This window comes from Micromys minutus (genome assembly GCF_963924665.1).
Source record: "Micromys minutus genome assembly, chromosome: 9".
Lineage (NCBI taxonomy): Eukaryota > Metazoa > Chordata > Mammalia > Rodentia > Muridae > Micromys > Micromys minutus.
In genome coordinates this window covers 55,592,058-55,603,834 of record NC_137978.1, presented here as the reverse complement: position 1 = coordinate 55,603,834, position 11,777 = coordinate 55,592,058, and the positions used below count along the sequence as shown (strand labels likewise).

Here is an 11,777-nt window from a genome sequence, read left to right as displayed (position 1 = left end):
AGAAAGGAAAAAGAAAAAAGAAGCCCACCACACCTCACCTCCCAATCCTCCTCTGGTCTCAGCTCTCTACTCCCACTAACGTTCAGGCTAGCCAAGGAGCTTAAGACCAGGTTGAAGCTTAGCCCTCATTCCTGGGTGTGCACACTCGCTCTCTGGGCTGCGGGCAGGCCTCAGCACCAGTAGCCCAGGCTAGGGAAGAAGAGCTCAGGTCAGGCTCTGAGGTGGGGGTGGAAAAGGCTCGCTACGCCTTGTCTCTCCTCCCCCCTGGGCATTTCACCCTGCAACTAGCAAAACAAGAACTCCACTCCCTAGCTCACTCCAGCAGCCCCCTCCCTCGGCCTTCCATCCCACGCTCCCCTCCAAGGGGCCCCCTTTGAAAGCTTCCCTCTCTGCTAAGCATCCACCACCTCCTCTGCGACCCCAGCCCGGAGCAGGGCAGTAGTTAGCTGGGGCGGGGCTGCCCACCACTGAAGGGAGGGGACAGTGGGACAGCCAGGGTCCGAGATGCACCCCTAACCCTTCGCTTGGGGGTGCCACCTCCGGCCTCATGAGGGCGCCGCCCTCCTCCTCCACTCCCCGGGGGTGTGTCCCCGAGGTGGGGGCCTCGCTAGGCCGGAGAGGTCGCCGAGGTCCCCTGCAGGGCCCCCTCCCGAGCGAGCCGCGAATGGTAGGCTCCACTCGGAGAGTGCCTGGCCCGGGAGACGCACGGTGTCCTCTGCGCTCAGCCCGCCCGCCCGCCGGGGTCTCGCCGATCTCGGCTGCTCCTCCTCCTCCCGTCCTCCTCCTCTTTTTCCTCCTCCTCCCCGCGCCGCCTCGCCACCGCCGCGGCTCGGGCTGGAGGCGCCGCTGTCATTCCTGCGCCGGAGGAGCCGGCGCTTGCCGGTGCCCGGGGGTTGGGGCGCGGGGAAACCCGGGCCGCTGGGGTGACCCAACAGGTAGAGCCCGGGCCACGGCCGGCCACGCGCCCCCCGCGCGCATCATGCAGCTCTTTGTCACCTCTCTCGCCCCCAGGCCAAAATCCTGAGCATGATGGAAGACAATAAGCAGCTCGCGCTCCGCATCGATGGGGCGGTCCAGTCGGCCAGCCAGGAGGTGACCAACCTGCGAGCCGAACTCACGGCCACCAACCGGAGACTGGCGGAATTGAGCGGCGGAGGCGGCGGCCCCGGCTCGGGCCCGGGAGCTGCGACCAGCGCCTCAGCAGCAGCGGTGACGGTGGCTGACTCGGCGGTGGCGACCATGGAGAACCATCAGCACGGAGCTCAAGGTAGGGAGAGCCCGGCGTCCGGGGCGGGGACCCAGAGAGCGCCTACCGGTCCTGGTAGTGGCCGGGCCCGCCGTGTCCCCCACGCTCGCCGCGAGATGGCTTTGCATTGTGGTTCGTAACCCATTTCGCTCGGCCGTGACAACCCGCTGCTTCCCGGTTTGGGAGTTCCATAGCGGCTGTCATTAACGCCAACCCGGGCGCAGTGTGCACAGTGGGTCACACGGTCACACCGGCCCCCGCCCGCTAAAGCTAGGCGCCGTTGGGCCGGCTCTTTTCAGGCAGTGCGAAGTGTCCTTTGGATGGCACACAGACCCAAGCGCCGCGGCAAACTTTTTGTGCCCTCTCCCCAACAGTCTGCCCCCCCCCTCGCGCCCCAACCCTTCAGTTTTAAAGGCCTCTGAAATGATTCCCCAAATGGCTCTGCTGCCCAAGGGAAATGGACTTGCATGCACTTTTCTCCCGGACGCCAAGCCCCTTGGCTGGGATGCATCTGGAGTTTATTTTCTCCAGGCTTGAGATGGTGCAGGCAGTGGTGTGGTTGCTTGGGTCTGCAGGGAGTTTTACGTTTCCAGCAGCTCTATGGGGGGGAGAGTGCTTCCCGTGGGGAGGCGGGGGGGGGGGGCGCGGAAATCACAGACCTCAAAGGTTGATTGATGGCTGTCTGAAGAAGTGAAGGCTTGGATGGTAGGTTGCCAGGAACCCCTGTTTGAAGGACCCCTGTGCAGTTTAGACGAAGGGGAAAGAAAAGACAGCTGGCCAGGGCTGGCATTGAGAGATGTCACTTCTGAACCCCCAGCAAAGGTTAAAGGTGTGGAGTAAGGTGGCCTTGCCATGCGTGGTGTGGTGTTTTCTGAAAGTTGGAAAGCAAAAGCCAAAGCAAGCTTTTCAGGACACCCCCCCCCCTTCCCCGTCGCTTTTAAGAATCAGTACCGCTGCTTCATTCAAACCCTTCGAATTGTAAACTAAGCTGCTAAGATCCAAAAGATGGGGAAGAGAGAGAAAAACATCTCCGGTCCAAGAGGACCACTTATATAAATATGTCACTTGGAGTGTAAGGTAGCAATGTTCAGTGGTTCAGAATGATTTTCTGGTTCTATCTCAAGAGCTTCTCCTGAGTGGTGAGAGTCTGTTTTCTTTACAAAGGAGATGCCTTCCCTCACTGCATCCTTCTGTTTTGGCCTTATCTTCTTGGGAAGGTACGCCTTTGCTCTGTGAGACTTGCAGCTTCAAGACCTGCAGTTTTGTGAATTCTAAGTCAGACCCTAACTTGGTACTTCCGAAGCCCGCTGGAAGTCTTTAGGAACTGTGGATGTAATTTGGCCATGATGTAATGGTGAGACAGTGGAGTGGCCCTGGTGTTTGCTACAAGGTTGCAAGGTTGGCGTCTGGTTGTTCTCACCCATCCCTGGTTATGTCATCATCCTGTGAAGACGAACGGCAGGTGGGAGAAGGGAAAAGCAGGCTGGCTGCAGGATGATGCTTTGATTTTTGTAAGCATGGAGCTTTCTGATATTCCACAACTAGCTCAGAGCTGGCATTTTGCTGAGAAGCAAGAGCCCGAAAAGGGGACACGGAATGGACAGTCCCACCATCCAGCCGGTCCTCAGAGAGGGAAAAGTTAAGTGGCTTTTCATCCGAGTGTGCTGGCTGCGCTGTGGAATGGGGGTGCTGTGGAAGCCACAGTTTCCTGTTGGTGCACTTGACTTGAAAAATCATCGGAAGGCTGACATCCTTATAACTGAAGACTGTAGAGATGCAACGGCAGGTGTTTCTTTTCTTTTCTTTTCTTTTCTTTTCTTTTCTTTTCTTTTCTTTTCCACCTAAGAGGCACATGCAAGTTGGCTTTGGAATCACCCAGTATCTTTAAAAACACACAACGCCAGCAGCTCCCTGTGCCTATGGGAACCTTTGCACCTGCCCTATGCCCATGTCCGGGGCTGGCAATGGAAGGTAATGGGACAGAGGCGGAGGGTCTTGGTTGTTTCTGTCAATACTGCTAATGATTTACAGAACCCTTCCGATGGGCCCTTGGTGATTGCATAATCAGAAAGCACGTTAATGATTTTTAACCGAGCTCGCCTGCGGGTCACATGTCTATCTAAGTTAGTTTGTCTTCAAGTGGATGAGGCCGGTGGGGCAAAAGGGGGGGGGGGAGGCACCTCGATCGTGGAGTGTATGTGTGTACACATGCGTGCCCGGGTAATTTGGTCTTTGCAAGGTTTTGCTTTTATTTGTGGCCCCTCCCACCCCCGCACTGGAGTCTCTAGACACTTTTTTTTTTTTTTTAAGAAGCCCTCAGCAGAGCTGGTCTGGTTACTTCCATTCCGTTCCTAAAGGGAAGCCTTGTGTTGTTGCAGGGCTAATTTTCAGGTATGGCTGGCTGCCTTGCTCCCACCCCCTCCTGACACTGCACTAGGGAGGTGACGGGAAGCTGGGGTTCTTGGGGCTTCTGCTCTTCCAGGTTAGACTTGCTCCTGTGACTTTAGTTTGCCTGCACCGGTACCACTCAGTGGGACCAGACCCTAAGAATACCTGGTTCCGTGAAGTTGTCACTTTTCAAACTGAGGTTTTGAACGCAGTGAGGATCTACCTTTCAAAATACAAGCGTGTGAGTCACTTTTAGCTAAAATGCCTTATAGACACATGACAAGCATGCTAACATGACTTTGACAATGTCACCACGAGAGATTTCAGGAAAATGCCACCTTTTAGGTCCTTGTTCCCAACCCCAAGAGACTGTTAGATCCATTTTCAATTTTTTAACATTTCTTTTTGGGAATGAATAAAGGGAGCGCATCCCTTCCTCGCTGGATATGTTGTTGCAAGCGAGACCACTGGGTTCGGTGCCAGGTAACAGGGCAAACTAAGGCAGAGTGTCGTTTAAAGAAAATATTAACTCACTGGGCACCCTGTGTGAGCGGGCATGGCTGCTATGTAACAGAATCTAGAGAGTGAACTGTTGGAAATCTGGGCTCCTCAGCACTTCGCAGGATCTTCTTTCGGAATTTCTGTTGAAAGAGCTCTTGGCAGCGGGCCCATCGCCTCTCTCTTGTTGCAAGTGAGTTGGATAATCCTAAGGACTATAGGCCAGCCTCGCCAAGGGCATCTGTGCCGGGTGGCTCATTTCATAGCCCCAGAGGCCACCTCTTGGGTTGATGGGGTCACAACTGGTTTTGACAGGTGGACAGAAAGAGGCTCGGTTTAAAAAAAACAAAAATCCAAAACACAGAGCTAAGCATTCGTTTCAGTTCATCTTGTTGGGGAAAGAGGGTTTGTCTGGAGTAGCATTTCTGAACCGTTTTCCTTGCGGTACCCAGTTCTGGGAAAGTGTGTTTAAAATGCTTGCTGGTCTTTGAAGGCAAAATATAGCAGTTTGCTTCTCTAAAAAGGTTTTATCTGATAAATGACTAATATTAGATTCAATTGGCTGCTTTGCAGTGCATAGAAGAAAACAATTAAGAGCCATTACACCCAATTTAAATAGGTGTTAACTGTATAGGCCATAAAATACTTACATACCCAGGATGGATGCTCACTGTCTGGAGTTTGTTGTTTATTTGGGGTGTGCCTATGGATTCCAACAGTGGACATTAGGTGTTTTCCTCAGGTGTACCCTGCCTACCCTCCGGTCTCTGCCCTCCTAGTGCCGGGATTACAGGCCCGTGTTGCTGAGCTCAGCTTTTTTTCCATGGATGGGATTCTGAACTCCGGTGTTCACGCTTGGACTGGGAGAGCATTTCATTGGCTAAGCCCTCTCTCCTGCCCCCACCGGCAATGTACAGAAAGAATCTTCCTTTGGTGCCAAGGATGGGGAAGCAGTCTCCTGTCTGCTGCAGTTGTTAGAAGGGGGAGATGGGAAGGATCAGTCTCCAGGTTTATACATTTTCATAACTAAACACGGGTCGCATTGCCTTCTTCAGGCTCCACAGTAGACAGCTGTCCAGGTCCTGGCATCTCCTCTCGACAAAGCACTGAAAACTCTTTGGTAAAGTTTTCGTCACCTTAGAAGCGATGTGTGCAAGGATTCCATGGAGATGCTAGACATTTGCGGCTCTGCAAAATTACTTCTGTCTTTTGGCACCGGCTTTCCCATTCATTCTGCTTTTGCCCCTATTTTCCAAGGGGGACTTTTATCAGCTTCGAAAGAGGGGATTTCCAAATGGCAGACAGGGTGGAACCTAGGCGTGTGACAACATCTCTGAGGCCCCTTACTTTGCCTCCACAGTGGGACGAAGGACCGTGTCTTTGCCTAACCCAGAAGGTGGGGCTTTCCAGCTCCTCCTAAAAAAAAAAATCCTACATCGAGTCACCAAGAAATTGCTTACACAAAAAGATAGCATGGGTGAAATTGGTTATTGATTGGCTATCATTTACTATCTTTCCACTGTCTTTAAGGATGCCTCGGGAGGTTCCCTGGAGTCAAGATTCTGGTTTATTTCATATGACTGTTTGTTTCCTGACTGTTTGCAGCTTCCCACAACTAGTTTGATGTCAACCAGAAGCCTTAGTTGGCCCGATTTCCACATTGAGAGAAGGAGATGTTTATCATCTTGGTGTGAGGTGGCCTGTGTCTCCACACCCTCTCCCTATCTCCTTAATCCCAATGGCACCTTTTAGGGATCCCATAGGTCCTAATTTTTGACTTCCTGGCAAGCAGGAAGTGTGTAGCAGATGGGCTTGGCAGGTGGGAATTTCTCAATGAAAGTCTGCCTGTCAACCCTGTAAGCCATGCGGAGCACAGAAGGTCAAACTCAGGGTCTTGGGTATTTTCATTGGGTGTTTTGTGTATTCATCTGGTACTCACTCCCATGTAATACGAGGCAATAGGGATGTCCGTGTCCTTTGTCCCTTTCATCCCTCAGTACCCATCACATGGCTAACCTCTAGAGATGGCTTTTCATGCTAAGCCTGGTTAGCAGCCCAAGTCAGGGGACTTACTTATTGTGTGGCCGATTTTGAGTGTCAATTTGGCGTGTCTGGGGAGAAGGAACCCCATTTGGGGGATTACCTCCATGGAATTGGTCTGTGGGCATGTCTGGGGGTGGGGTCATTTGCTTAATTGAGAACTGACCCAGGGGAGCCAGCCTACCATGGGTAGTACCAAACCTATGCTGCATAATAAAGAGAGTTGAGCATGAGCCCAGAAGCATTACTCCCTGATCTCTACATCAGTTCCTGCCTCTAGGTCCCTGCTTTTCTCTCTTGCCCTGGCTTCCCTTAATCCATAAGCCAACAAACCCTTCCTCTCTAAGTTGCTTTTGGTTGGTGTTGTATCAGAGCAGCAGAGAAGGGAGTCGGGGCATTTAATTCCACAGCTTTAAGGTCAAAACTTTGAAAGGTTCCTAGCAGTAGCTTCTTCCCCAACTTTCTCTCTCTCTTTCTCTCTCTCTCTCTCTCTCTCTCTCTCTCTCTCTCTCTCTCTCTCTCTCTGTGTGTGTGTGTGTGTGTGTATGTGTGTGTGTGTGTTTGTGTGTGTGTGTGAGAGAGAGAGAGTGACACGTATTTATGTGCATATGTATGTACCACCATATTTTCTACTTTGAAGCTCTCTAATCATAAAAGACTCAGAATTAAGCTATGCCAAGTCTGATTCAGCATTGGATTATACTTGCTGGGAAGTTCCAACAAACCACATGGCTTCAGGGGACACACACATTGGCTATGGTCAGAGTTCGAAGGGCCCGAATCTATCACATCTTTCCATTCTTGAGGTTGCAAGAGCCTAGTCTCAAGGTAAGCCTTGTGTATTCTGGACTGGTCTACCCGAACTCTGGTCCTTGGCCAAACATGCACACACATGCTTGCATGAATATGCACACACCACATAGGTCAGACAAGGTGGGAACTCATTGTGTCTGTAAGTCCAGGGGTCTTTCGAATATGAATTAACCCTTATTGTTTGAGTTGGATATCAGGGCAAGTGACATCTGGGATATGACACAGGTGCCACAAGGACATCTCAGCATTTTGATGCCCCGTGGTGCAGGTAGAATCCCTTAAGGAGAGTCAGCATCCCCGAAGCTACAGGGTGGGCCACCCACAGCGGCTGAGCACATTCCCACAGTTCCAAACTACCATCCCTGTACTCCCTAGCTGGGACCACCTCCCTAACATTGAGGCTGCCGGAAGACCCGGGCACAGAATGCTTCTCCTATCCCGCGAGGCTGCACGAGACCTAAATGATCTTGCTCATTTGATGAGCCTCAGATCCGAACGGTGGCGTGCAGGCTGTGCTCTGTGGGTCTTCCTGCTTCCCCCCTCAGAATCCTCAGCCTCCACAGACATGAAAGAAGCTGGATGGAGTCTGAGTTGAGTTTGGCAACAGCAACTGTTCTAGCAGGTGGCTTCTGTGTAAAAGGAAATCGTTGCTTCTAAATTTATTCTGGTGTCTTTGTTGAGGTGGGTGCTAGACCGCCGGGTCGGGCTCCTGAAAAGCCCTTGACCCTTTTCCTCTCTGATCAATGGGGACTCTCACCCCGGAGTTTATAAAAGACTTCTGTTTCCTTTCTAGACTATACCGTCAGGCCAAAGAACAGAGATAAGTTGTAAAGGGGATGCTCCACTCACCCTCAAGTCCCTGTCCCCTTCTGTTCAAGTACATACTTAGGGACCCATGTAGAGAGGGCAAGGCCTTCCTCTCTCAATAGTGCCTCAGCTGTACCGTGTCTTTGAAGCACACGAGTTGTTTGTTATGATCCACGCAGCCTTTGGAAGAAAGCCGGCCCAGGGCTAATATTCTCCATTCACCTTCTGACATGTCATTGTGGTTTTCTGAGAACACCTCTGAGGTGTGTGACAAAGCCCCTGTTGTTCCAGGACCTCCTTAAAGCGAGTCCTCTCTCCTTCTTGAATAGTTTACTGTAGTTGTGCGTAAGAACTCAGCTTTGCCATTGGGAGGTCCTGGTGTTCCGAGGAGCTTCCTCTCTCATCTGCTGGTGCCTAAGGTTGGTGACTCCCGACGGGGAAGCAGCTGGGACTGCTTGTGAGCTCAGTGGCCCCAGGGTCAGCGATGGGGAGGGAGCCTAGGAATTTGGATTGGGGAATTCTGAATCCATAGACCTTTTGTGCTCTCTGTATCTTGGGAAGGAATGTTCTAAGCGAAACTGGAATTTGGGGGTACTCTTACTCTCCTTCAGACCAGAACCCCCTTTCCCCCAGCTTTATAGCCTTGGGAACTTCCCACAACCCCCCAAACATGCTGAGCACTGGACCAATCAACTTCTCACAGAACATTACCCCCAGGGTTCACATCCCCAGAGCTGTAATCTGGTCATGACAGCTCCTTGTCACTGGGCCTTTCTGTGCATTGTAAGATTAGCTCTATACCCTCCACACTACAACCGCGATGACCAAAAATATTCCCAGAGATTGCCACAAGTCTCTTTGGGCCAAAAGTTTCCCCAAGTGTGACCTCAGGTGAGGGTCAACTCTGATTGACAGTGTCTAGGAGTACTGCCGCTTAGTGCTTAGTCTGTTTCCACCTGCTCCTAGAACTCTGCCCGACACACAAAAGAGATCAGTCAATATATGTTGAACAAATGGGTAGATTGATGGAGGGATGATGGGTAAGGAAGATGGGTGAATAGGGCAGGTGGATGGATGGATGGATGGATGGATGGATGGATGATGGGTAAGGAAGATGGGTGAATAGGCAGGTTGATGGATCGATGGATGGATGGATGGAGGGAGGGAGGGATGGATGGAGGGATGGATAGATAGATAGAAGGATAGATTAATGGTTTGGCGGTCGGAAGGATGGATGGGTGGGTAGGTGGATGGCTAGGTGGATGGGTGAATACATATATAAACAGATGGACAGACAGTACTGACCTGCAGATGTGTGGGATTAGTCTTGTCACATGAAACATCCTGAAACTCACTGGTCAATGGTGGGCTCTTTTGTAACTGAGTGCTTATATATCGAAGTCTAAGTGCTGCTCTGAGCCCTCTATCTGTAAGTCTCCATTCATCCTTTGAAGCACCTCGGGAAGGGGCTGTGTCGATGACTCAGCAAAGTGCCTTCTGTGTAAGCATAGAAACCTGAGTATGCTCCCTACAAACCATGCAGTAAAGTAGGCTTAGCAGCTAATACCTGAGACGCAGCACTGCATGAGGCGGAGCCAGCAGGCTCCCCGGGTTGCTGGACACAAGCTTGGAGGAATCAATGAGCTTCCAATCCAGTGAGAGACCCTGTCTCAACAACAAACAAAATGAATTAGGTGGGGGTGGAGAGCAATTGAGGAAGACACCTAACATGGACCTCTGGATTTCAGCTACACATGCGTGAGGGTGCACGCGCACACACACGCGCACGCGCACACACACACACACGTGCATTCACACACATCGGACACACCACACACATACACACATGTCAAACACTCACAACACACACACACACACACGCTCATATACCTCACAGCACACATACATATTCTCACACACATACACATATGCACATACATACTCAATCCACACACACATACACACACACCACATACTCTTATACCATACACACACATGTGTACATACACACACACACACTTACACCACAGACACACACATATTCACACCACATTCACACCACACTCACACCACAGACACACACATATTTACACGACACACACCACACATACCACACACACACAACACACATACACACACACACACACACTTCCAGACCAGCCTTTTCTGACTTTGAGAAATTGGGATTTACAAAAATTTAGCTCCTTTTTTGTTTGCTCCAAGCTCCCCACCAGTGGCCAGCTGACAGGAGAACAGATGGGTTGGAAGGCAGGTCCCGCTGACCTCGAAGCCCGCCTTCCTCACTAGAAAGAGGATATTTCACTGCGGGCTGCCTAAAGACACCCCACCCCCAGGATGGGCCGGCTTTTGTCCACTGCCTTCCTTCCTCTTTTGTCTTCTGTCTCTGCTGTCTTGGGAGATTGGGCTCATAGGCTTAGCAACCACAGATTTAATAAGATACAGGCAAGTTATCTCTCGGTCAGGTAGGTGTGGCTGGCTCGGAAACATAATTACGTTTTATAATAAAGGTCTAGACCTATAATGGGGAAACATACAAGGAGCTGACAGCACAGAGGCTGCCCTGACGTCTGTGACAGCCCTGACATGTGGTAAGGGTACAATGGAAGCACATTAATGTCACGTGAAACTGGCCATGATAGATTATTTAACAATATAATTTCTTTATGGGATGGCATTGAACACAGCAGATTATAGAGATGACATGGGACCTTCTTGCCTAGAGAAAGATCGCAGAGAAGGTTAGACTCAGCTCTTGAGGATCTGAGGTCTAAGGACAGACAGTTCAAGTCCAGGCTGGGCTGCACAGTGAGAGCCTGTCTCGAAAGAACTCCTGGAATGTTGAGACCATTCTTTAGGATTCAGGTTCCTATTTCCTCCTTAATGTAAATGCTGTCTCTGAAGGGCATTTGTCTGTTACACGCTTCCCCCCCCCCCCCCATACGTAGGATCTGTATAAAAATACACCGGAGATTGCAGAGCGAGAAGGGAGGGCAAGGGGGAGGAGCGTGCAGACTGAGGGTGATCGACGTGTGTTAAATCTGCAGGGTCACGATGAAACCCTGTGTTCTGTACAGTTGATGTAAACCAATTCAAATAAATAACAATGCTGGGGGGAGGGCGACGGTGGGGCGATCCAGGACTTGAACTAGAATACTCGCTTTTAAAGAGTCCTCTGTCCCTCAAGGAAGCAAGAAAAGATGCAGCTCTATCTCAAGGAAGGTGAACCAACAGCTTTTGGAACGCGCTTCACACACACACACACACACACACACACACACACACACACACACACTAGCCTCTTGGCAACTACAACAAACAAACCTGAATGTCTTAAGTTTCCTTGATGAACTTGAAATTAAAAAAAAAAAAAACTATTGGACATACTATATTGTTTTAATATGGTATTGTGATTTTATATATATATATATAATCACATATGTGTATAATATATTATATATGATGTATATACATATATTATACACACATATATTATATATATGCATACATATAACACATCTATGTATAATATGTATAATATATGCATATTATATATGTGATTTGGAACATGGTGGAATCCATGTTTTTCCTCCTATTATATTGTTTCATTTATTTTTCTATCCTTTCAACTTGGAATTCTGGCTCTGAACAGCAGGATGACGCTGAGAATTCTGATCCTCACCCTAGACAGTGCTGGGGTCCTAGAGGGATGAATGGTGCTGATGAGACCTGGACCCCAGGGTTCCGTGTTTATTGATTCTATTAACCAATGTGCTCGCCCATTTTGCTGGGCTTTTTATGCTCCTACTACGTGATCACACCAGGCTCCCTGTTGAGGGCCGAGAGAAAAGAATGTGTGTGTGCGTGTCACTTGTGTCTAACTTGACTTCTTCGTTACCACAGCTCATGATGGTGCTGTCCACAGGGGGTGGGTCTTCTAATGATGGTGCTGTCCACAGGGGGTGGG

The 11,777-nt window shown here is 50.3% G+C and overlaps 1 protein-coding gene across 2 annotated transcripts in view; it reads left to right on the top strand.

Moving 5' to 3' along the window:
* Window positions 1–1,011: 1,011 nt before the first annotated feature.
* Window positions 1,012–11,777, top strand: part of KAZN (kazrin, periplakin interacting protein) — a 344,563-nt gene continuing 333,797 nt past the window's right edge. For both annotated transcript variants that reach the window (XM_080921808.1, XM_080921806.1), the window contains exon 1: window positions 1,012–1,267. In XM_080921808.1, coding sequence (XP_080777934.1) covers window positions 1,027–1,267 — 241 coding nt within the window. In that variant the 5' untranslated portion in view covers window positions 1,012–1,026. The remainder of the gene's footprint in view (window positions 1,268–11,777) is intronic.